The sequence below is a fragment of the Babylonia areolata genome, chromosome 8, assembly GCF_041734735.1.
Source record: "Babylonia areolata isolate BAREFJ2019XMU chromosome 8, ASM4173473v1, whole genome shotgun sequence".
Taxonomy (NCBI): Eukaryota; Metazoa; Mollusca; class Gastropoda; order Neogastropoda; family Buccinidae; genus Babylonia; species Babylonia areolata.
The window spans coordinates 13,653,093-13,679,502 of NC_134883.1; the positions used below are offsets into that span (position 1 = coordinate 13,653,093).

General features: G+C 40.4%; 1 protein-coding gene across 4 annotated transcripts in view; it reads left to right on the top strand.

Annotated features, from left to right (window-relative positions):
* The window catches only part of LOC143284550 (U4/U6 small nuclear ribonucleoprotein Prp3-like), a 30,961-nt gene continuing 4,551 nt past the window's right edge, over positions 1-26,410 (top strand). The window contains exons 1-18 of one of the 4 annotated variants that reach the window (XM_076591320.1): positions 1-46; positions 3,685-3,892; positions 4,449-4,564; positions 4,981-5,100; positions 5,927-6,067; positions 6,986-7,344; positions 8,543-8,566; positions 9,509-9,602; positions 10,568-10,665; positions 11,889-11,976; positions 14,207-14,308; positions 15,951-16,009; positions 16,888-16,976; positions 17,593-17,736; positions 18,755-18,854; positions 20,749-20,862; positions 23,269-23,387; positions 25,381-25,464. In XM_076591320.1, coding sequence (XP_076447435.1) covers positions 3,748-3,892; positions 4,449-4,564; positions 4,981-5,100; positions 5,927-6,067; positions 6,986-7,344; positions 8,543-8,566; positions 9,509-9,602; positions 10,568-10,665; positions 11,889-11,976; positions 14,207-14,308; positions 15,951-16,009; positions 16,888-16,976; positions 17,593-17,736; positions 18,755-18,854; positions 20,749-20,862; positions 23,269-23,387; positions 25,381-25,464 — 1,996 coding nt within the window. In that variant the 5' untranslated portion in view covers positions 1-46; positions 3,685-3,747. Of the gene's footprint in view, positions 47-161; positions 216-3,681; positions 3,893-4,448; positions 4,565-4,980; positions 5,101-5,926; positions 6,068-6,985; positions 7,345-8,542; positions 8,567-9,508; positions 9,603-10,567; positions 10,666-11,888; positions 11,977-14,206; positions 14,309-15,950; positions 16,010-16,887; positions 16,977-17,592; positions 17,737-18,754; positions 18,855-20,748; positions 20,863-23,268; positions 23,388-25,380; positions 25,465-26,410 lie in introns of those variants that run through there. The other 3 variants (XM_076591318.1, XM_076591321.1, XM_076591322.1) reach the window with 3 other exon arrangements.

Genomic DNA, 26,410 nt, shown 5'->3' on the forward strand with positions numbered 1-26,410 from the left:
CCATTTTGGAATACACTTCGCCATCAAAACGCGACTCCAAGCCACGGTAATTTTTGTTTCGTCTTGTTCATCATAATAGTTAAAGACAATCAACATAGCATAAACCTTTTTATGTGTCAATGGTTTGATTTTTTTGTCTGCTGATTCTTTGTTTATAACAGGAAGTGCTGTGTTCAATGCAATCCTCGATAGTGGACTTGGAGAAAACTGGACGGGTCGGTTATTGCACGTTTTCGAAATCCATCATTTTAGTCTACTTTCAGTATTAGAATTAACTGGCACGTGTGTAAGCACGCGTGTACGTATAGTCTGTTTGTCTGTCTCTGTCTCTCTCTCTCTCTCTCTCTCTGCCTCTCTCTCTGTCTCTGTCTCTCTCTCTCTCACTCTGTGTGCTCTGGTCTTACTCTTATTCTTATACTGTTCTTTTGCCAGGTATTGTCTTTGTTTTCGTCTGTACTTTTTCAGTCTTTGTGTCTCATCATGAATTTGTCTCTCAACAGTCGTCAGTTCGTAAGTTTGTCACTCAGTCATTGCCACTGTCAAGTCTGTTAGTTAATCACTCAGTCATTGCAACTGTCAGTAATCACTCAGTCATTGCAACTGTCAGTCTCCGAAGTCTGTCTCGGCTATGTCACCAAGAAAGAGAATTTTCAGTTTGAACAAGAAGTGAGAACTGAAGGTGAGCAGGTGGAGGTTCAGGACAGGTGGTCACTCTGGTGGTGTGGGGACTGCTAAGGAAGTACTATTGGTACTACTAAACGGTTTGATCATGGAGACTGAAGATACTGAACATCACAGTAAAACTTGTGGAAGAATGTTTTAATAATATTTTAACTCATTTTTAATTCTTTAATTCATTCTGTAAGAAATCCATTTGAGCAATACTGGTTCTCTCAACAGACTGCCAGAGAGTTCCATGCTTAAATGACTTGTAGAGGAAACAAAGGCGAAAGAGGAACGAGAGAGCTAGAACATGTGAAACAGCAGCCATCTTTTTTTTTTTTTTTTTTTTTTTTGCTTCATATATGTAGCCGTGTACCGAGTGGTTACTCAAGGGGGGCGGCACAAAAGACTTAACTAATTGATTGATTGAATGAAAGGATAGACAAGATCCCACGCACAGGCCAGGAACATATAGAGGCCAGTCACAAATGGGGTTCTCTATTGTTTTATTTACAATATTCTAAAAGAAGAAGACTAAGAAGAAGAAATAATGAGAAGAAGACAACTAGGAGAAGACTAAGAACTAAGAGAAAAAGACAGTGCCTGGAATGACACAAACAAATGTCATAAGTACAACATGTCAACACAAGTGAATAATAAAGCACATGTATACATATTACATGGAAAGACTATCACTCGGGTTTGGGATCCGCAACAACAAAATGCATATGTGAAGGCCAAATGCTGACATCAAATGACATTTCTAATACATTTAAATAGTGCAGTTAAAGTGATTGAAGCGATGCTGACTTGGTGAAAGTACACTGACAGTACGGACTAGGTAAAGCTTATACTGTGTCAAAGTGACTCAAATGAATCTGGATTAGATATAATACTGGCAAACTGATAGACCAGATATTAAGTGAAGAACCATCATGGCTTAACCATTAAGTGGTGAATGAACTTTATGCACTCACTAGAACATTCTGGAACAAACTATCTGTGTACAGAGACGTCACTGACTGTGACGTTATGAAGAATGAAATGGAACACTGCTCCGAGCATATGACGACATGGCAATTTCTAGATCAATCATAGCCGAGCTGTGAGTAACATGTCAAAGCAATAACTGAACAAAGAATTAACTGAACAAAGCAATAACTGAACATATTTATATGAACACAAGTACTGTGTCGAAGAATACCTTTCACAAGTCAACACGTTCTACACAATAGAACTTACAGCCATACGTAGCGAGATGCTGTTGTGGGAACGACACTGACCACTACACGGCAAGAGACAAAGAGAGCGGGTGCTGGCCGCGGCTGGCTCGGGTGTGGAAGTGACCACTCATCACCCGCTCGGCCAATTTATACAAATTAGGCGAACTACAAAGACAATCACGTGGGCTGCAAACCAGATCGTCACTAATCTGAAGAAATCTGATGAGAACTGTGCTTGTTACAAGGTGTTCAGTAACAGATTTCTAAATGATTCCTGAACCGATTTGCATCGGATAAGTTGCAAAAGAAAGAGCTCAATGCCTACTTTATAATGAGTGTAAAATGAAGTGTTGATTATTTAAGATGAATTTATAATCTTAATTTAAATCACCTGAACAGGGTCAGTTTTAACGAGCTCGTCGCTGAAAATTACAAACTGCGTTAAATCAGTTTCACGTAGGCAAACATAAATGGAATAGATTTAAAGATGGAATTAAGACGATTCTGCCAGTATATAATACTAGTAGTTTACTGATCTGACAAAAGAGCTATTAATTAAATACTGTGGAACAGAAACACAAGTTTGCTCTCAGCCAATGACGTATCGCGACGCGACACTGGTCGAGCAGTCAGCAGGTGGTCTGGCCAGGACAAAATGATATAAGCAGAGTGACGTCACATATTCTGTGCGAGGGTTAGGAGGGAAAACGTCGTCTGCTCTGGCTTGTGCGTGAATAGTGTTGGAGCAAGCATAGCGCGCTTGGTCACATATAATTGTTGTTTTTGCTTATTGTGCAAACAGTGACACTTCATTGTACAGAGTTTGGTTGTAGCAGCTGTCTTTGGCCATTGCTTACAGTTTCAATCAGTATCAGTAGCTCAATGAAGCATCACTGCATTCGGTCAAATCCATATATTGTAATTTCAAGTAAAAGTTGAATGTGCTTGAGCAATATGCAAGATAGCAGCAGAACTCTCCAGCTGTCTGTTAGTATTAAAAGACATTTATCAATCAGGGAAATATATGGAGGTGAGCTTTAAATAGTTTGTCATCCCATAAAAGGCGTTGCACATTGTGCTGCCATAACATACTTAACTTGTGCTTGACATTGTACTGCCGTAACTCAGGCTGAAAACTTCACTGTATCTCAAGAGTAAACCTTCAATGAGTTCAAACCCATGACCCCCCATATGACAGTCTCAGAGTCTGAGTGTGAGGCCAGTGGGGCATGAGAAAGAATATTTTCATCTCCAGTAAGAGAAATGACGGTGTATCGTCTGGACTAATTTTAATGTTCTTTTGAGTTTGACCAATTTAATAGAGTGACTTAAAATGAGAATTTGTCATCTTAATATAGTAGTTTTAGTACATTGTTAATACTAAATTAATAGTAATATTTATGTTGTCTTCTTTGTTTTTATTATCACTATTCAGTATTCTCTTTATTATTTAGAAAAAAATATATATCTAGATTATTTTGCTTACACTAGACTAGTTGAATATGAATAGACATTTCAAATGTATAATTTGTACTATAAACACTGACAACAGATTCAAATATGAATCTCTGTTCATGCATAAATTGCATATGCTCAAATTGTCAAAAGAATGATTATTGATAAACTTTTCTTTCTTTTTCAAAATTTTATAGATGATCCATTGAAAGTATATATGTTATTTCACTTTTTCAGTTTTTATCAGAGTATCATATGGATTTGATGAACGTACATGTATTTATAATGGTTTGACCTTGAGTGACTTTCAAGTTTGACCCCCATGTTATTTTTGTTCCAGCAGTTTAAGTTAACCAGAAAGACAACATAGCACAGCATCCAAGTGAGGCACATTTCTGCAGTCAAGATGGCGCTTTCACAGCGGGAAATGGATGATCTCAAGGGAGTGCTGAATGAGACTGTGAAGAAATTTCTTGGGTTCAGTGAAACGTCTCTAGTCTCAGCTGCACTCAACTGTATCACGAAAGGCTACGACAAGAAGAAGGCAGTTGGTGAGGCTGTGTTTTTGTTTAACTTAAAACAAAAAGAAAAGAAAAAAGTGTTTTGCATGGTCAAACTATCAACTTTTTCAAAGTTTAGAAGCATCTCAAGGCATTGATTAAGTGATTAACCTGATTGCTTTGGCTTTGTGTATTTTTCTTTGAGTTTGATGGAGACCAGTTTTCTTCTGGCTGTTCAGTTTCAATCCTTCAGTTGTTGAACTGTCAGAATCTGTTGTTGCTTTTTGGAATTCAAATTGTAATTTGAAAAAAAAAAAAAAAAAAAAAAAATCACTTTATAAAAAGGGAGTGGTGCCTTTTTTGTGTGTGAAATGAGTTTGAGGTGTTTTGACTTTGTACAGTTTTAAAGTTTTCACTTATTTGAAGGGGAATGTTGCTTATTTTGTGTGTGAAGTGAATGAATGAGATGTATTTTGTAGATTTTAAATTATGATATGAGTCCTTTGTGATGGACGTCAAAGTCAGCTGTGCTACAGTCAGAAACATGATTTATTTTGTGAAGACATTGATTAACAGTAGGATTACTTTATATTTTACCTTTGTGCAGACAAGTTGTCAGACCTGCTGGACAGTGGTCAGGCGACCCACTTTGCAGACAAAATATATTCTGTCTATGAGGACTATCGGTCATCCAGTCGCCATGCCAAGCACAAAAGAAGAAAGGTATGACTCGCTGAGTGAGTGAGTCACTAAGCGTATGTGTGTGCATGCATTTTTGTGTAGGTGTGTGTGTGTGTGTGTGTGTGTAGGCTTGTGTGTGTCTGTGTGCATGCATGCATATGTGTGCACTTATGTATACATCATCATATGTATGTGTATGTGCATCCATGTGTCTGTGGGGGGAAGGGAGGTGCATGCATGTATGTGCCTTTGTGTGAAAGATTGGGCGTTATCTGAATATGTTTTGGAGTCATATTTTAACTGTTTAGAGTTATTTGCTTTGAGACATATATCAAGCTTCAGAATGAATTTTGACATCAATGAAGAAGGTAGGTAAGTGGTACCTTCGTTCAAAGAGCTGGATTAAACACGCCATTGGTCATGAATGTTAAATAAAATGTGTAACTGGTGGTTTGCAGGATGAAGGTGAGGAGGTTAAGGAGGTCAAGGTGAAGAAACGGCGGTTCATGGACGACGACGAAGCCGCCAGTATTCCGGGACCGGGTACTCCCAGCCCTGGTGCTCTGACAGCTGAGAAGGTAGTACTGTTTGAAGAAAGAACAAAGATATTTGATTATTTCAGAAACGGTTCTTGTTTTCTTTTTCTGGTGCTCTGACAGCTGAGAAGGTAGTACTGTTTGAAGAAAGAACAAAGATATTTGATTATTTCAGAAACGGTTCTTGTTTTCTTTTTCTGGTGCTCTGACAGCTGAGAAGGTAGTACTGTTTGAACAAAGAACAAAGATATTTGATTATTTCAGAAACGGTTCTTGTTTTCTTTTTCCTTGCACGTGAATCACCACTTGAATTGTTGAATTACCGTGAAAATGTTTTTTCCTTTCTTCTATAACCTCATTCATTTTCCATGAATTTTCACTGTGCTTCAACCCTTCCTGTTAGTGTCACACACAGCAAAGAAAGTAAATTAAGAATGTTAATCTTGACTTTACATTTACAAAGGGACTTGACAAGATACGGGACCACATCTTTTTCTTCCAGGCATGTTTGTTTGCGTGTGTTGTTGTATGCTTGGTGTCTGACTGATGTGATATTGAAGAGTCCTTTGAGGGGTTTGAGAGCACTATATAAATAATATAAATATAATGTGAAATATTTATTATTATCATATAATCAACATTGACTTGCCATTTGTTCGAATCATCTTTTCTGTTTTTGACTCGCATGTGTAAACAAAGTGAGTCCGTTTAACGTGCGTGTCTGTGATAAACTTCAACACTGGCATTTCCTTCTCAACTACAAGTGGCACACAAACCAAGCTTGGCAGAATGGTAGGTGTGATATGAATAAGATCTTTGATTCAAACAGCAGTTTTCATTGTTTTGTTAACCTTGACTGTTTTCTCAGATCAAGGAGATGATGGAGAACGCCAGACGGGAGCTCCAGGAGAGGAAGGCCCAGCTGGGGATCCAGAGTTCGGCACCGCAGGGACCCCCTCCTGCCACCGCCCCCAAACCACAGCCCCCTGCTGCTCCTGCAATGCCCAGGGTAACTGTCATCATCACCCGCTAGACGTTTTATTGATCATTCAAATATATGGGCTTGTATATTGATTGATATTTAGAATAATTGTCATCACTCACTAGGTGTGATGCCAATGTGATGTATGTTTGGTCTTCTGCTACAAAATGTCACCTTAATTTCCTCTGGCACAGTACTTCAGCCTTAGGCTGACTGAAGGTTGTTCACTGTGAGGTTTTTGTTTTTTGCAACATTTCTCAGTGGCTCTAGCGAATCAGAACTGTATTACCAGAGACCCAGTTTTAACCTTTATTAAATTATTTGACAAACTTAGCCTTTCGCAAATCAACTGAATAGGAATTAGCTGAAAACCTCCCTATTCCTTCTCCTCTGTAGGCATGTTGGGACTTACTCATTATAAATAGCATCCCTGCCTTCTGGAAGTTCTGTGCTGGGAATTTCCTCTTTCTACTGCCTTCTTTACTTCCTTTTTCTTTATTCACTACTATCTGCTTTTTCCATTCCCCTATCTTTTTTCCAGTAAACCTTGACATTTGTTCTCTTTTCCACAATTTGTGGAATAACGAAGAACATAGCCAGCATGCACCCCTCAAAAACAGAGTATGGCTGCCTGCATGGCAGGGTAGATAAGCAACAATATCAAATGTCCGTACCTGGAGTAGAATGAGATTTAAAAGCAACAATATCAGATGTCCGTGCTTGGAGTAGAATGAGATAAGCAACAATATCAAATGTCCGTGCCTGGAATAGAATGAGACAAGCAACAGTATCAAATGTCCATACCTGGAGTAGAATGAGATAAGCAACAGTATCAAATGTCCATACCTGGAGTAGAATGAGATAAGCAACAATATCAAATGTCTGTACCTGGAGTAGAATGAAGTAAGTAACAGTATCAAACATCCACTTTCCCTCTGTCCTCAGCCCCCGATGCCATTGCTTGGCAGTGGCGGGATGGACGGCAGGGCGGCAGCACCCCCACCACCACCCCAGCAGTCCCAGAGCAACATGAATGACTCAGTGGAGAAGGCCAAGAGAGCGGCGGAGCTCCAGTCGCAGATCCAGCAACGCCTGATGGGCCTGTCCATGGGGCTGGGGGGAGGCAACCTGCCAGGGATGGGCATGGGGATGGGCATGGGAATGCCAGGCCTGCCCTCTGGAGGGATGCCTGGGGGCCCCCCCCCCTCCATGGGGGGGAAGCCACCAGCCCCGCCCCTGCCTCTGGGTGGGATGCCCCCTCCCCTGATCCCCGGCCTGGTGTCACGACCACCCAGTCAGCAGCAGTGAGTGAAAGACAGCTTGGGTTTGTGAGTGGTGGGGTTTAGGAAGAAACAGATGAGGAGGAGCAGGGGAGGGTGTGGGGTGTGTGTGTGTGTGTGGTGGGGGGAGTTGGGGGGGGGGGGGTAGCACTAGCAGGGCTTCTGATAAATTGAAAATATCTGGGGGTCCCAGGGAATTGTTTACCGTAATTCAATGGGGTCTGGTGTGGCTGAGGCTGGAATGGGGTTTTGGAAGAAAAAGGGGTTTGCAGGGCTTCCGATAATTTAAAATTTTGGGTGGTTCCTGTGGAATCGTTTGCTGCCGTAACAATATAAGAGTCCCAGTGGGTCACTCTGATGCTGCACATTCTAATCAAACCTCATGTCTACACACATTGTACAAAGGCTGACATACCTTCTGGTCATCATGATGTTGGTTTCTGGGACAAGTGGTGAAGAGAAACAACTCTTCTTCACAGCAGACGATCCTGATATCAGACGGAAGCTCCTGTGCAGGATTTTCTCTTTTTTTTTATGTGTTCTATACATTTTCCAGAAACATCTAAGGGACCCAGTCGATGAACAAGCAGCACATCCTTTCCATTTTCAAAGCTTGAGGGACGAATATTTTTGTGTCAGAAGCCCAGGAGATGGGTTAAACTAAAGGGCAGCTGAGTGGAAGGGGTGGTGGAGTCAAGTTGTTGTACGAGGGCTTTTTGTTTTGTGTTGTTTGTGATGGGTGGTTAAATTATTGGGTGGGAAGACAGTGAATAGTGGTGGGGTCAGGAGTAAAGGGAACAGTGGTGGGTGTGTGTAATGTGAGATGTATCAGGTTTTGTCAGTTTTGTCAATTTCATGAGTATTGCTGTTTGTTGTTGTTGTTTTTTAAAGGTATAAAGTTTGGAAGGATTTCTTTTCCATGGAAAGCTAGATCACTTTATTTCAAGATTTAATATCAGTATTGAGTTTGAAAGTGTGAATTTTATTTTCCAGCATAAATGATTAAATGAAATTAGTAACGTGAATTCTGCAGTTGCTTTACGTAAATTGTGTTAATGATTTTCGCACTATAAACTTTGGTGATTATGAAAGTGTGGTTGTTGGTTTCCTTTAAATGTGTGTTTTGTTTGTCTTCTGTTTTTTTGTTTTTGTTTTTTTAGTTCATTCAGTATTCAACCATTTGTTTTTATATTTTAAAAAATTCATTTTTCCTTTCTTTCAGGAAGCAGAATAATCCAGCTTCCAAGTAAGTGTTGCTGATTGACTGGAACCCTGTTTTATGTGTTATACTTTGTGTGTGTGTGTGTGTTTGTGTGTGCTTGTGTGTGTGTGTGCATGGTGTGTGTGTGTGTGTGCACATGTGTGTGCTTAAAAATTTTACCAAGAAAAAATGTTTTTAAGGGATGAGAGGAATTATATTTATACAGATGAATTTCCATTCACATTGCTTTTGTGTGTGTGTGTGTCTGTGTGTGTGCGTGTGAAGTCAGGTAACTTCTTTTATGAGAGATAAGTTTTAACTGTTGGGCTCCTCATTCTTTGATTTTCCATTGTGTGAATGTTTGTATGTGTATGGATGGAGTTGTATGTGTATGGATGGAGTTTCATATTGCTTTTTTATGAATTCTTTCACAGATGTAAGGTTTTGATGCTGTGAAAGTCTGGAAAGAAACACGAAAAAAGAAGACACATTATTTTCTGTCCTTACAAGTTGTTAACATTTTGATATATACTCTTTCCTGTCTGCTCCCATTTTACTCATACAGGAAGGTTGAAAGTCTCATGGCCTTTTAGTTTACAGCCATCAGGATGGTGAATTAGTGTCCACCGTGTCTAGGGCTCAGCGTAGGAAGGTGGGGTCCAGTCTACTGCTTCTGCTGTTTGAACCCTCCCCAACTGTTGTAATGTACCCACTCACACCTGGGTGGAGTGAAGAAAATTGGAGTAAAGTGCCTTTCTCAAGGACACAGTGCCATGTCAAAATGGGGCCTTCAAATAGTGATCACAGGTGACTGACTACTGAAGCCCAGCTCCTAACGTATTCTGTTGTGAAGAAGACTTACTGTTGTGGTCATTCAACATTCTCATTTCTTCTTTTCATGTTGTGTTTATGAGGTCAGGTTTCAAAAAGAAACGATGGGTTTATGGTGTAAGTTGTGTTAAATAAACTGTGATTTGCGTCTTTCAGGCCTACACCTGTGATTCTGAACGAACTTGGGCAAACCATTGACGCCAAAACTGGGCAGACCATTCAGCTGTCCCACTACACGCCCACACTGAAGGTACACTATTGTGAAGAGAGTGTTGTATGGTCATAAAGATATACATACATATATGTAGGTTACCTACTTCCGGGAGGTTATCGGCCGTAGTTACTTTCGTTTTCTCCGCATAGGCGGACAGTAGTTTGCACAGGACAGGAATGTCAGTGTTGTATGGTCATAAAGATATACATACATATATGTATGTTACCTACTTCCGGGAGGTTATTGGCCGTAGTTACTTTTGTTTTCTCCGCATAGGCGGACAGTAGTTTGCACAGGACAAGAATGTCAGACCCCTGCCGGAGTCTGCACTAGTTGGGTCACGGTAAGTATGTTATTTAAACGTAATTTTAGATAGAAAATTTCCTTTTTCAAACTTATTAGGAAAGGGATAGGTGTACTGTTCATTCACTTCATCAATATCTGCATGTGATATGATCAGAAACAGATGTTAATATTAAAATTGGTCTGTGCTGATATTGTCCTTGAACAACTATATCTTTCCTCTTCAGGTTTATTTGCAAATCTGTTTTTTGAGGACTTTTTGTTGTTGTTGTTGTACCAATTCTTCTGTATGTTACTACTGTCTCTGTGACTGAGCTTCTTTGTCTCTTTATGTCTTCCTTCTCAATTAAATTCCATCTCTTTTTCTTTCTTTCTTTTTTTAATATAATTATTTTTTATATAAGGAAATCAAGAATTAATCCATGTGTTTACATAAAGCCTCTAAGAGGCAGTTAAGGAACCAGATAATTGTATTTCGACTGCAAATGTAAAGGAGTTGTCAACACAACATTGTTTAATTTTCTTTATCTTTGTGTAAGTTAGTTATAAATGTCATGTTTGTCTTTGGATTCCCTTTAGAAGGGGCTATGATCTATACTGAATAAATTTTCATTTTGTTTCATTTCCATCTGTTTTTGATTTTTTTTTTAGTTAAGTATGTATGTATCTGTGTAATAGATGTCAGTGAATGTTTTCAGGCCAACATTCGAGCCAAGCGGCGTGAGCAGTTTAAGGGGCTGATTGAAAAGGCACCTGAAGAAATTGCTGACAGCAAATTCTTTGACCACCGCATGGGGTAAGTTGCTGCTGTCTTTTATGCTATTTAATGGTGGTATGGTAATTTTTCATACATATAAAGAAGAAGAAGAAAAAAAAGAAAGATACAAAGGAAGTATGGACATTGAAAGACAAAAAAGTTGCAGATTTTACATTTGTGTTCAGAGCAAGCGTTGCAGAATCTGGTAACAGGTACATGCATCTGCATTGGATTTTCTTTTCTTTTCTTTTTTTGTGTTCCTTTTGTATTCTTTGGCACATGAAAAATGTTAAGTTATCACTTCACAGTTTGATTTTGAACTGTAGCTGAATTATAACTTCAGTTTTTGCATATTGCCGTCAAAAGAGGGCGCTAGCCAGGGGGACAAATGGGACGTTACCTACTTCAGGGAGGTTATCGGCCGTAGTTCTCTCATTTTCTACGCATAGGCGGATAGTAGTTTGCACAGGACAGGAATGTCAGACCCCTGCCGGAGTCTGCACTAGTTGGGTCACGGTAAGTGTGTTATTTAGATGTAATTTTAGATAGAAAATTTCCTTTTTGGTTGGTGTAATATACTCTGTGGATCATGACCTGTGTCTTCCATAAGACAGCTGTAGCATTTGGTTTTATTACAGTGTTTGGGAAAATGTGTATCTATTAATGCAAAGTGCCAGCAAAAGAACTCCACATGTCATTGTCTTTTGGAAGAACTAAAACACAGACCAAAAAAAGGGAGGTTTGTTAATGTAGAAACCAGTTAGAACTTACACAGATTCAGAAAGAATTGCTTGTGCTTTGCGATAGTATTTGACATTGTGGTCACAGGCTGAATACAGTTACAAGTGAAATATCCTCTGCTTTTTTTTTCTGCAGATCTTTAATGCAAATCTTTTTTTTTTCATTGTAAGTGAACTTGCATGTTATTCATGCATATAAATAAATACCTGTCTGCAAGTTTATACTATGAACATATTGTTAAACAGTTATTGGCACTTTCCTGTTAAGATATAGAACTGTAGAAAGGTGTCATGCCTTCATTGATAGCTGCTTGTCCAAATCACATTGCTGTTGTTTTTTGGGGGTGGGAGGAGGGGTGCATTTTGTTTGATTTTTTTTGTTTGTAGCAAAACATTACCGTATGTCATGTATTTTTCAGTTTGATGTTTCTTTTAAAACAACTCCTTGTTCTGTGTAATACATATATTTCTTTCAGTTTTTAACAATTTGCGTGTGTGTGTGTGTATGTGTGTGTCCTTCAGAAACAAAGGGCCAGCCCGCCAGAGGCGAAGCTTCAAGTTCCACGAGCATGGAAAGTTTGAGCAGCTTGCGCAGCGCTTGAGGGCCAAGGTGGGTGCATTGCTGTTGCGGTCCGGTGTGGTGCGGTGTGACGTGGTGTGAAGTTAAGCCTGAACATAGCTGTAGTATAATCAGGCATAAGATTGTTCTGACTGTTGTCTGATATCGCAAACTGAAGGAAATTGGTGACATGTCTTTTTTTTTTTTTTAACACAGTTATGAAGGTGATGTGGCATTTTCAAACAAAAAACCCAGTGTCATCCCTGGTAATGTGTATTATGGTATAGTGTACTTAATAGGAAGTGACATGCAGTGTTGTTTGATGAATGGAGTCAAGGGTATGATCTGTTGCAGAGTGCTGTATATGTTCCATTTGTTAACAATAGGTTTGTGTGTGTGTGTGTGTGTGTAGGATGGCCTGAAGTTATGAGATATTGCCTCATGTTGTCTGAGATGAATAACTTGGCATTGTCATTGATGTATGGAACACTGAAAGTGTTGATTAACAACATGAGACAGGAGAGCAGAAATAGTGATTGTATGGAAAAAATACTTCGTCATGAGGATGTAAGTGTGTAACTCATTTTGATAAGGGTGTGTGATGTTGCAGCCTGTGTTATGTTTTTGGTTATGTCAGTCGATACCAGTGCTGTGATTTGTGGCAGCCTGTGATAGGTTTGTGGTTTTGATGTGTCAAACATTGTGGTGTTGCATCTGTTATGTTTGTGTTTATGTCATTTGATATAAGTATCATTGTGATTTGTGGTGTTGCAGTCTATTGTGTTTTGTGGTCATGTCAGTTGAAGTAAGTGTTGTCATTTGTGGTGTTGCGATATGTTATGTTTCTGGTCAGGTCAGTTGACGTAAATGTCATGATTTATGGTGTTGCAGTCTATTATTGTGATTTGTGTTGTTGTATGCTGTTGTGTTTATGGTCATGTCGGTTGGTGTGTCATTGTGTTGCGTGAATGTGGCAGAATGGTTAAGACGCTCAGCTGCCAATACAGAGAGTCCGTGAGGGTGTGGGTTCGAATCCCGCTCTCGCCCTTTCTCCTAAGTTTGACTAGAAAATCAAACTGAGCGTCTAGTTCTTTCGGATGAGACGATAAACCGAGGTCCCGTGTGCAGCACGCACTTGGCGCACTGAAAAAGAACCCATGGCAACGAGAGTGTTGTCCTCTGGCGAAATTACGTAAAATGAAATCCACTTTCATAGGTACACAAATATGTAAGCATGCACTCAAGGCCTGACTAAGCGCGTTGGGTTATGCTGCTGGTCAGGCATCTGCTCAACAGATGTGGTGTAGCGTGTATGGATTTGTCCGAACGCAGTGACGCCTCCTTGAGAAAGTGAAACTGAAACTGTGATGCGTGGAGTTGCAGTCTGTTATGTTTGTGGTCATGTCAGTTGATGTAAGTGTGGTGATTGTGGTGTTGCAGTCTGTTATGTTTGCGGTCATGTCAGTTGATGTAAGTGTGGTGATTGTGGTGTTGCAGTCTGTTATTGTCATGTCAGCTGATGTAAGCGTGGTGATTTTTGGTGTTGCAGTCTGTTACTGTCATGTCAGTTGATGTAAGTGTGGTGATTGTGGTGTTGCAGTCTGTTATTGTCATGTCAGCTGATGTAAGCGTGGTGATTTTTGGTGTTGCAGTCTGTTACTGTCATGTCAGTTGATGTAAGTGTGGTGATTTGTGGTGTTGCAGTCTGTTATTGTCATGTCAGCTGATGTAAGCGTGGTGATTTTTGGTGTTGCAGTCTGTTACTGTCATGTCAGTTGATGTAAGTGTGGTGATTTGTGGTGTTGCAGGCTGTTAGTTTGTGGTCATGTCATTTGACATACGTGTCGTAATTTATGGTGTTGCAGTCTGTTATCGTGATGTCAGTTGATGTAAGTGTGGTGATTTATGGTGTTGCAGTCTATTATCGTGATGTCAGTTGATGTAAGTGTGGTGATTTATGGTGTTGCAGTCTATTATCGTGATGTCAGTTGATGTAAGTGTCCTGATTTGTGGTGTTGCAGTCTATTATCGTGATGTCAGTTGATGTAAGTGTCATGATTTATGGTGTTGCAATCTGTTATGTTGATGTCAGTTGATGTGTGTGTCATGATTTATGGTGTTGCAATCTGTTATTTTGATGTCAGTTGATGTAAGCGTCATGATTTATGGTGTTGCAGTCTGTTATCGTGATGTCAGTTGATGTAAGCGTCATGATTTATGGTGTTGCAGTCTGTTATCGTGATGTCAGTTGATGTAAGCGTCATGATTTATGGTGTTTCAGGCTCAGCTGGAGCGGCTGCAGATGGAGATCGCCCAGACGGCCAAACGAACAGGCATCGCCTCGGCTGCCAAGCTGGCCACCATCCTTCCCAAGAAAGACATTGTGAGTCCACCACTACGCTGAAGTGCTAAGGGGGAGTGAGGGGTGTGTCAGGATGGCAGGGGGAGATGGGAAGACATTGTGAGTCCACTACGACACTGAGAGGCTAAAGGGGAGTGAGGGGGGTGTCAGGATGGCAGGGGGAGATGGGAAGACATTGTGAGTCCACTACGACACTGAGAGGCTAAAGGGGAGCGAGGGGGGTGTCAGGATGGCAGGGGGAGATGGGAAGACATTGTGAGTCCACTACGACACTGAGAGGCCAAAGGGGAGCGAGGGGGGTGTCAGGATGGCAGGGGGAGATGGGAAGACATTGTGAGTCCACTACGACACTGAGAGGCTAAAGGGGAGCGAGGGGGGTGTCAGGATGGCAGGGGGGAGGGGGAGGGGGGGGAGACGTGAGTCTACCACCATGCTGAGAGACTAAGGGGGAGTGAGGGGGGGTGTAAGGATTTTAGGATTGGAGGGATGGGGGGCAGGGTGGGGATAGGAGGAGGTTCAGTGAATGGGGGGCAGGGGTCAGGATTCATACAGTCATGGAAGTTTTGGGGGGGAAAAAAGTCTTGGAAGAAATGAGAGAACTATTTTCCAGGGCTGGAAAACACTGAAAAGAAACAACAACAACAACAAAAAAAGGGGTGAATATTGAAGAGTGATACCAGGATATCCACTTGTTATGTTTTGTTAGTGGTTTTTCAGATGTGGTTTTTTGTTGGTGTTTTTGTTCAGTTTGGCTTTGTGTTTGGTATACATCTTCAGTCAGGTCCGGAAAAAAAAAAAGTAAAATGATTTTATTTGGTGTGGAAACTCTGTTTGGAATGGAGAGTTGGATAATGATGATGGTGGTGGTGGTGGTGGCAAACTAAGGAACAGTGACTTGGAATTAGCTTGACCAAATCATGATGTCATTTTTTTTTTTTAAATTAAAGTTACTGTTAAACAGATCAAGCATTCTTATCATTCTAGATTTTTTCACCCTGATAAGCAGCAAATAGTGAATGCACTTGAAAGAAAAAACACATTAAGACAGGTTCCTTTTAAACATGAAAGGTATTTTGTTTAAACAAAAAGTTAAACGTTGAAGGGGAGGGGGGTATGGTTTTTTTAATTTTATATTATTATGAAACTGTTGTTCGTTGCAAGAGCTGTCTGTACTGCTGTATTGTTTTTTTCTTGTTGTGCATATAAGTGGTCATATATCAGTGCTCATTATGATTTTTTTTTCATGAGTTTTTATGAATTTTAGTTACTGCTCTGTCTCATTTATTCCATTTTTTGGTTTAGTTCAGGTTTTTTGTTTTAAGACAGCCATGCACAAATGATAGTTTTAATTGCACTGGTGAGCTGCCTTTTCATTAATATCTGGTGGGTTCCTTTACATTCACTGCTAATTTGACTTTGTAGTAGCAGATCAGTTTTTATCTAAATATTCATGAATGTATGTATGTACGTAAGGATGTATTTTGTACAAATGTGTACTTACTTTAAAAAAGAAAAAGAAAAAAGAATGTTATGCACCATTTAAATCAGTCATGAGAGTGCAGGCTTTAGGCAATAATTTTTCAAAGCATTTTTTTTTATATTTGTATTCATTTTAAAATTTTTTAGAATACATGTTAAATTTTATTTTTTAATGTTTGAACAGCGTGAGGGAGAAGTACCAGACATGGAATGGTGGGACACATTCATTCTGAATAAAGACACGTAAGTGATGGGTTTTTTTTTCTCCCTTTTACAACCATTGGTACAAATTTATTTATAAGTTGTCAGTCAGTTGTGCTCATTTTCTCTCAAGATTATATATCCCCTCCTGAAGCTAAGCTTGTTATTGTCTTTCTAAGTTTTTATGCTGCCTTGTTGTGTTACTGTCTTTGAAAGTGATCTTTGAAATATAAGGGTTGCTTTGTGTGTGTGCGTGCTTGCATGTGTGAGTTAGGTGGACAGAAATAAAATGGGACTAAAGAACAACCAGCACATTTGTCAGTATTTGGAAAATGAGTAGGCTAAGATCATGCCCATGCTTATATTTTACTTGGTGGAACAAGCTCACCATTTTTTGTTTGTTTGTTGTTTATTTCTTGTCACAGAAAATGTCCCTTGTATTACATTGATTTGATGATTTGTTGGATGTTCATTGGTGTACTACAAAAAACAAAAAAAGAAGTTCTGTGTGTGTTGAACCGTAGTGATTGTTGCTAAATGTGAAGATATTGAAAAGAAATAGAACCTAGCACTCAAGGGTAAAACGAAAGACAAAAATAATTGGCAAAAATTGTCGTCCTCCACAGACCTGAAAAAAGAAGAAGCAGAGTGAGAGAGAGAGAGAGAGAAAAAAAAGCCATATTTTATATAAGAAAGTATTTTGTTGCCATGTTTGTGGAATCACACTCACTGCCCTTAGAATGTACAGTCACTTTATTCAGTTTCACCCAAGTTTTTGGTGTGTTTTTTTATTTTTTATTTTTACTTTCAGAGGTCAAACGGTTTATTGATATTTTGTTGAGCCATATTAGACTTAGTTTTGCTATCCAGAGAATGTTATCTATCATTTTATTCCGTGTGTTGGTCTCCGTGGTTACCAGGTACGATGCCGTTGGGGAGGTGGTGGACCGCAGTCTCCTGGAAGGCATCACACAGTTGGTGGAGCATCCCATTCAGCTCAAACCTCCGGGTGAGTCCATTTTGTCTGTTGAAAGAGGGGTGGGAGGGGTGTGTGGGGAGGAGGTTGAGAAGGAGAAGGAACTTGGTGGGTTCAGAAAGGGTTCTGATTCAGCTTGTCTGTGGATGGTACTTCTTTTTTTTTTTTCTTTTTTTTTTTTTTTTTTTTAATGCTTTTTACTTTATATCTCACCCTTCCATTTTTTTTACCCCACATTCCCAGCCATTCCTCTCCCCCCGCACCCCCCCCTCCCCCACCCACTTTCCCCTCATTCTCCTTATTGGCCCCATCCTTTGTGTGTGTGTGTGTGAATCCATTTTAGGATATGGTGATTTGTTTTCTTTGGGTTTTTTTTGTTTTGTCTAGAGATGTCTGTTTCCACATGACAACATATTTCAAACACACATACATGCACCAGTGCACACATGTTTGTACTCATGAATGTAGAGGTGTGCATACACATACACACACAGACATACAGACATAATTATACATACATACACACACACACACACACACACACACACACACACACATCTACACACTGATAGACTCACAGGAGAAGCCTACACTGAACATAAAAGGCATTGCATTAAAAAAGAAATTTTTTATCTTTCTATTCCTGCAGCTGACCAGACCCAGAGCATCAGCATACCTGTGTACCTGACAAAGAAAGAGCGCAAAAAGCTTCGCCGCCAGAGCCGGCAGGAGGCAGAGAAGGAGCTGCAGGAGAAGATTCGTCTAGGGCTGGCCCCGCAACCAGAACCTAAAGGTATGGCTGCAGGGAGAAAGAATCCATTGATAAGCAGTTTTTGTTGTTGATTTTGTGTGTGTGTATTTGTGTGTGTGTTGTGTTATGCGTGTGTATCCATTGATACAGCAGTCGTTGTTGTTGCTGTTTTTTTGTGTTTGTGTATTTGTGTGTGTGTTGTGTTATGCATGTGTGTGTGAGAGTGTTGTGTGTGTGTGTGCGTGTGTGTGTGTGAGAGAGAGGGATTGTCTTTTTTTGTGTATGTGTGTGTGTGTTTGTGTGTGTGTTGTGTTATGTGTGTGAGTGTGTATGTATGTGTGTTGTGTTATGCATGTTTGTGTGAGAGTGTTGTGTGTATGTGTGTGTGCGTGTTTGTGTGTGAGAGAGGGATTTTTTTGTGTGTGTTTGTGTGTGTGTTGTGTTATGTGTGTGAGTGTGTATGTATGTGTGTTGTGTTATGCATGTGTGAGTGAGTGTTGTGTGTGTGTGTATGTGTGTGTGCGTGTTTGTGTGTGAGAGAGGGATTTTTTTGTGTGTGTTTGTGTGTGTGTTGTGTTATGTGTGTGTGTGAATGTGTATGTATGTATGTGTGTTTGTGTGAATGTGTATGTATGTATGTGTGTGTGTTGTGTTATGCATGTTTGTGTATATATATATGTGAGAGTGTTGTGTGTGTCTGTGTGTGTGAGAGAGAGAGAGAGAGGGATTGAGAGAGATCAGAAAGATAAGAATAACATGATTATGTATAAAACATTGAGAACAGGTCAATGAGGATACAATGCTTAGCAGTCAGTGTGTCTGTCTATATGTCAGGCTTTGAATGTGGATGCATGGACATATTTTTATACTGAGTACTGATTTGTATGTGTGAGCGCGCTGGATGATTTTGTTGACAGAGAGCATTTTATGATGTTTCTATGTCATGTTTACTTTTAACTGGATCATGCTAAGAGCTTTGAGCAGCATTTGTATTGGGGTTCTCACCATATAAGTGTTATGTGTTACTGTTTTTGTGATTATTATTATTGTGTGTGTACAGTGCGGATGGCCAACCTGATGCGAGTGCTGGGCACAGAGGCCGTACAGGATCCCACCAAGGTGGAAGCTCACGTCCGCGCCCAGATGGCCAAACGGCAGAGGTGAGAGACAGAGACACGGAGATAGAGAGAGAGAGAGCAAAGGCTGTTTAATGTGTGCATGTGGAGTGGTGACCCAGTGGTGATGTGTCCACTTAGGAAGCCAGAGAGCAAAGTTTGGGTTTTTTTTTGGTTTTTTTTTGTTTTCTTTTGCACTAGTTTATTGCATTGAGAAGGATCATTGCAAGTTACCAGGTTCAATTTCATCTTTGGAATTACAGCTAACAAACAAAGCAATGGCAATGTGAATCACAGAAAAAAACATAAATAAAACTACCAAGACTTGCCCCTGATATTTCCTGGTAGATGTTTGGAATGTACTGGTACTGGAGTGAAACAATTTTCTTTCTAAATGTGATGGAAGAAGAAGTCTCACAACGCACTGAGAGCAAAGGCTGTTTAGTACATGTGTAGAGTAGTGGCCTGGTGAAAGCGTATCAGCCTAGGAAGGGAGAGAATCTGGGAGTATGGGATGGAATCCCACACTTGCCAGAATTTTCTCCCCCTGCACCAGACCTTGAGAGGTGGTCTGGACACTAATCGTTGAGATGAGACGTTAAAGCGAGGTCCTGTTTGGAGCAAGCACTCAGTCAACAGCAGTCATGGGGTTAGGAAAGTGTTTAACTCACTGTTGACAACGGAACACTATAGTGGTTTCAACAATTAAAGTTTTCCATGTTTTGCTCATGGGGTAGCATGACAATCGCAGCTACACCATGCATTGCGAACATGTCAAGGGTCGAATGGAAAGTTTCTTCATGAGATTCCGTAACAACACACTCCACAGCAAGCCAGCGAGTTCAGGACCCCACACGACAAGATAATCTGCATGTGTATTGAAAATGGCGTTGAGGCGATACAAGTGGAAATTTTTTGAGCAAACTAGATCACGACAGCGGCTTTTACCGCTGCTGAAGTGATTGAAATGCTTCAAACTAAAGGTTTCGACGTGGATGAGGATAATGAAGACGATGAATAAAGTATCTGCAGTGAAGAAAGCTACCTGCAAGAAGTTATTGATAGTGACTCATCTTCTGAGAGCAGTGAAGAGGGAGGGGGATGGGCGTTCACATGACATGAGGAGAGGGGTCAGTGGGTCAAGTACAGTGAGTTTCATTCAGTTGCTTTATGTTTTGTATTTTTTGTGATTTTTTTTTCCTAAACCTAACAAATGTGTCCTCTGTAGGGAAAAGCAAGGGAGAGAACTATTCATCCGGAGTGAGTTAACTCACACACACACACACACACACACACACATACACACACAGACTATAGAGAAAGGGTGCTGTTTTATGTACACACACACATACACACACACACACACACACACACACACACACATACACACACAGACTATAGAGAAAGGGTGCTGTTTTATGTACACACACATACACACACACACACACACACACACACACACACACATACACACACAGACTATAGAGAAAGGGTGCTGTTTTATGTACACACACACACACACACACACACACACACACACACACACACACACACACATACACACACAGACTATAGAGAAAGGGTGCTGTTTTATGTACACACACACACACACACACACACACACACACACACACACACACACACAGACTATAGAGAAAGGGTGCTGTTTTATGTACACACACACATACACACACACACACACACACACACACACACACACACACACACACACACACACACACATACACACAAACACACACACACACACACACACACACACACACACACACATACACACACACACACACACACACACACACACACACACACACACACAGACTATAGAGAAAGGGTGCTGTTTTATGTACATTATCATTATTATGATTAAGGTGATGAAATGTGTGAATTCAAAGAGTGACATGTTATGTTGTGTGCGCAGAGCCCACGAGGAGGCGAATGCAGCTCGCAAGTTGACAACAGAACAGCGTCGGGATAAGAAGATCCGAAAGATCAAGGAAGACACATCTCTTGGAGTCAATGTGTCTGTGTACAGGTACGTTATCCGTTCTGGGTTTGTGAGAGTGGGTGACCTGGTTGGTATGGGCATGTGTGTGTGTGTGTTTGTGTGCATGCATGCGTGAAGTTATGGTCGTGCATGTATCATTCTCAGTAGGCTGGACCCAAGTTACACATTGGTTGTATAAGAAAAGTATTATGTTTCAGTCTTGGCAAGGCTATATCTGACAACTAAAGGCTTTATATTTGCCTAATGGTATGATTGTTGCAGTCCCTCATGGAAAAAGCCTTTCAGTCGGAGGATAATTGTGTCAAAAGCAGGGCTAGCCATTCACAAAATACTTTTATAAAAACAGCACTTCTGTGTGTGCTACTGTTGAACATTTATTCATTTGGGCTGTTGATCTGACTCTGGGGTGAGTTGAAGACTGGTTTCAGTGTCTGAATCAGTTTATGATTAAAAAAAAAAGAAGCTTTTCTGATTACCCAGTAGCAATCGCTATCACATTAGCTAACTCAGCCTCACAAAAAAGAGCCCTGTTATCAGAATCATCAGAACCAGCTTACCTGACTTGATTTTATTTACAACTACCCCGTTCCAAACCAGGGTTCATGCAGAGTCCTGGCTGTCAAAAAAAAGAGAGAAAAAAGAAAAAGTGGGAAAAATCAGAGAACCCTTTCCAGAGCTGGAAAAGTCTTGGAAATATTTATGTCTTGCCTATCAGGGTCTGGAAAAGTCATGGAATTTTTATGTTTCATATTTTTATATTTCACGACCAGTACCATTCAGCAAAGAAGTTAATGTATTGAAAACAAAAAGAAGAAAAACAAACAACAACAAAAAAGTGATGAAAATTTGAACAGGAAAAAAAAGGATATTGAACATCAGCACCCTGGATGCCCGCCAGTCTCTCTTTGTCAGCAGCATAGCAAGTGACTGTTGGATTCAGGTTGGCTTTGTGTATGCTTGGGGGGAAAAATTTCAGTGTTGTTAGGAAAAAGTATGGAATTTTGTTTGCTCACATGTGTGAGGACCCTGCCAAATTTAAAGTTAAAGTCCCCCCTGACTCCACCTTCCCCCGCTCCCTCCCTAAAAAAAAAGGAAAGAGAGAAAAAAAAAAATCAGTAGTGCTAAGTGGTTATTTTTTTTGTGTCACACTAATATTACTTATGTATAATATTTGATTTACTTTATCCAACCGCTTCAACTGGAAAGGTGTTGTAGGGAGATCAAACGTCAGGGTGGTCTTCAGCTGTGGTCATATTACAATTTAAATCAACTGGAAATGAAAAGTTAAGGGGAAAAAAATATTGGTCTTCTACTGCGGTGATATTACATCTGCCGGAAATTTAAAGTTAAAGGAAAAAAAGTATTGCCTTCCGCTGTGGTGATATTCCATCAGCCAGAAATTAAAAGTTTAAGGGAAAAAAGCATTGCCTTCCGCTGCGGTGATATTTCATCTGCTGGAAATTAAAAGTTTAAGGGAAAAAGCATTGCCTTCCACTGCGGTGATACATCTGCTGGAAATTGAAAGTTAAGGAAAAAATATATTGTTCTTCCGCTGTGGTGATATTACATCAACTGGAAAATAAAAATTAAGGGAAAAAATATTGGTCTTTCACTGTGGTGATATTACAACTACTGGAAAATAAAAGTAAGGGGAAAAAATATTGGTCTTCCACTGCGGTCATACTACATCCACTGGAAATTGAAAGTTAATGAAAAAATACATGTCTTCTGCTGTGGTGATATTACATCTGGAAATTAAAATTAAGGGAAAAATCCCAGCCTCATGATCCCTGCCTTCGTAGGATGGCATACGAGGCATAGTACCCACGCGCAGGCACCCAGTGAAAATCCGATCCCCAACAAAGGGAAGACAGGATCGACTTAGAGGTAGAGAAAAACGAACAAATTGAGGGGGCCGAGTCGAAACGAGTACACAGAATGTAAGAATAATATACAGACAAGCCGCATGCAGCCTTGGCCAAAGGAATGATTCAGCACTTATAGCTTTTAGAGGCGTTTGATTGGCTAAGAGCGGACCGGGCAAGACGGGGCGTCTTTTCACTGTTAGCCGCGCGAAATTTGGCCAAGCAGAGCAAACCGATAGGCCTAGTTTGCATCAGTTTGACATGGTAAGTATATGTATCACCAAACATGGAGTATAATACAAACTCCTCCCATTGGTCTTCTGCTGCAGTGATATTACATCTGCTGGAAATTAAAAGTGAAGGGGAAAAGAAAAAACAACAACACCAACAAACCTATCAGCCTTTATGTGTGTGTGTGTGTGTTGTGCAGAGTGCGTGACCTTTATGTTTGTGTGTGTTGTGCAGAGTGCGTGACCTTTATGTTTGTGTGTGTTGTGCAGAGTGCGTGACCTTTATGTTTGTGTGTGTTGTGCCGAGTGCGTGACCTTTATGTTTGTGTCTTGTGCAGAGTGCGTGACCTGAGTAACCCTGCTCACAAGTTCAAGTTGGAGACCAACTCCAAGCAGCTGTTCATGACGGGCTTTGTGGTGCTGTACAAGGACTGCAATGTGGTGGTCGTGGAAGGAGGTAGGTCCGAACTCCCTGGTCTCACATGCCCCACAGCTTTGAATTACCGTAAAGTTCGGTCTATAAGCCGCGACTTTTTACTCCAGCTTCAACCTCTGCGGCTTATACAGTGATGCGGCTTATTAAAGGATTTTAACGATCCCAGGAGTGTCACGTTCTCATCTATTCTTAACTGCCCTTCAACTCACCAAAATCATGATTTCTGTCCATGAATTTCGATCGAGCTTCAGGATAGTGTGCTAACTGTTCACATTTTATAAATCAAATCCGCACACATTAAAGCCTTCAGATCATTATTCAGTTCTACTCTGCTCAAGCGTACACCCTGGATTCAGTGAGCAGGATGACGTTGAATAAATGTGACTATCCCTAAATTATGGATCTTATTTTCATTGTGTTTATTTATTTTATTTTTTTTGTGGCACTAGCAGTATTTTCGCTTGCTTTTCTTTGTGTTGTTCCCGCTTGTGTTTATTTCATAACCTACAGTATTCACAGCTTTTCTGCAGTATCAGTATGTGTTCTGGTACCGGAAATAAGTGCGGCTTATAAGCCAGTGCGGCTTATGTATGTATAAAGTTCAATTTTTTCCAAAATTTAGTGGGTGCGGCTTATATACCAGTGAGCTCAATAGACCGAACTTTACGGTAGTAGTGCCGTCACAGTGTTGATATTGTGGAGGATACAATGTGATCTGTGAGTGTGACCACGGGGTAATGGTAAACAGGATGGTGAGGCACTGTTAATGGATGGTATGGCGATGTTGAAATGTGAGGTGTCGATGGTAAAAGATTATGATAATGATAATAATCATCATATTGATAACGATATGATGATGACAATAATGATAGATTTTATTCATATTGCACTTTCCCCAAACAACCAGAAAGCTCAAAAGCACTTTACAACGAGACACTGAAATGAGCAAAGTACAGAAAGAGATTTTAAAATGATATAAATGAAAGATATACACAAAATCAGCCAAATCGTGAGAAAGAGTTACACACATGAAATGGTAAAATATGATGTGGCATCATATATGGATGGTTTTGTTGTGTTAATGGGTGATGTGGTAATGGTAAAGGATGATGTGGCAGTGTTACTGGACGATGTGGCGATGTTGATGATGTGTCAGCGGTAAACAAAGGGTGCTGTGGTCAAGGTGAAGGATTACGATAGTATGACAGATGATGTTTTTTATGGTGATGTGGTCAAGGTGAAGGATTACGATAGTATGACAGATGATGTTTTTTATGGTGATGTGGTCAAGGTGAAGGATTACGATAGTATAACAGATGATGTTTTTTATGGTGATGCGGTCAAGGTGAAGGATTACGATAGTATGACAGATGATGTTTTTTATGGTGATGTGGTCAAGGTGAAGGATTACCATAGTATGACAGATGATGTTTTTTATGGTGCTGTGGTCAAGGTGAAGGATTACCATAGTATGACAGATGATGTTTTTTATGGTGCTGTGGTCAAGGTGAAGGATTACCATAGTATGACAGATGATGTTTTTTATGGTGATGACCTGTGGCAAACTTCTGTCTTGGTACAGAGTGAGTCCCATGTAATAAGATCATATTGTCACATTTTGTCTTCTTCTTCTTCTTCTTCTTCGTTTGTGGGCTGCAACTCCCGCGTTCACTCGCATATGTGTACACGAGTGGGCTTTTACGTGCATGACCATCTTTACCCCGCCATGTAGGCAGCCATACTCCCTTTTCGGGGCTGTTTTGTGTTAATTAGCATTAACATTAATAAACAAGCATTGTTGTAAATAGCACATTTCAGTATTGCAAGTGTGTCGCCGTGCTGCATGCTCAAAGGGTCAAACCGTGACTGCTGTTTGTTGGTTGGTGCCACGCTGCGTCAGACAGGTGAAGCCACAGCTGTTGTGATGATGTACTATATGTTGATGCTGCTTGGTGTCACGGCAGTGCTGAGCCATGTTAAGATGATCATGCCGTGTGGTGGTTGGTGTTGTCAGGGCCCAAGCAGCAGCGCAAGTTCAAGCGACTGATGCTGCACAGGATCAAGTGGAGCGAGGGGAAGAAGCACGCCAAGGATGAGGGTGAGTTGGCGTGTCAGGGCCATTGTGCAGTGTGAAGGGTTCCCATTTGTTTTTTGGTTGTTTTTTTTTTGGGGGGGTGGGTGGGGGGGTTGTGAGTGAGAGTTACGGAAATCTAAAGGACAATATATTCCCAGGTTGGTAAATTCAAAACTGATTTTGTGATTTACGTGGAATTAGCCAGTAGAAAATTTCCCAGGGTCTTGAAATCTGAAGAAGAAGAGAAAAAAATCAGAAGACGAAGAAGAAAAATATCAAAGGAGCGGAGACTCTTCAGACAATGAACTCTGCTCAAAAGAGAGTTTGTGGGTCAGAGGCTGTTGTCTGCTGCTGCTGACATGGAGTTACCACCCTTGATTTGACATACTCATTGGGAAAGCATATGTTTGTATTTGTATTTCTTTTTATTACAACAGATTTCTCTGTGTGAAATTCAGGCTGCTGTCCCCAGGGAGAGCGTGTTACTACACTACAGCACCACCCATTTTTTTGTATTTTTTCCTGCATGCAGTTTTATTTGTTTTCCTATATGATGGGGGGAAGCAATCATACAGTACATAACAACAGCAGCACTACTCAGAGTATTTATTTTCACATAAATCAGTGGTCTTCAGCTTTCAGCTTTCAGATATACTTAATCCAAAAAGAAAAAAAAAGAAAAAAACAAATTAGAAAAACAAGAAGGGCTTAGATGTAGCCGTTTGAATGCAGGTTAATATTTTTAGAATGACTTGTAATGGAAAATAACATTAGCAACTCTCCTCACACTTTTTGTTTTCACATAAATCAGTGGTCTTCAGCTTTCTGGTAACTTCAGTCCAAAAAACAAACAAGAAAAACGAGAAGGGCTTAGATGTGGCTGTATGAATGCAGGTTGATATCTTTTGAATGACTTGAAATAGAAGTGGCTTGACATATCCGACATGAAACAAAGGGGACAGTTTTGATG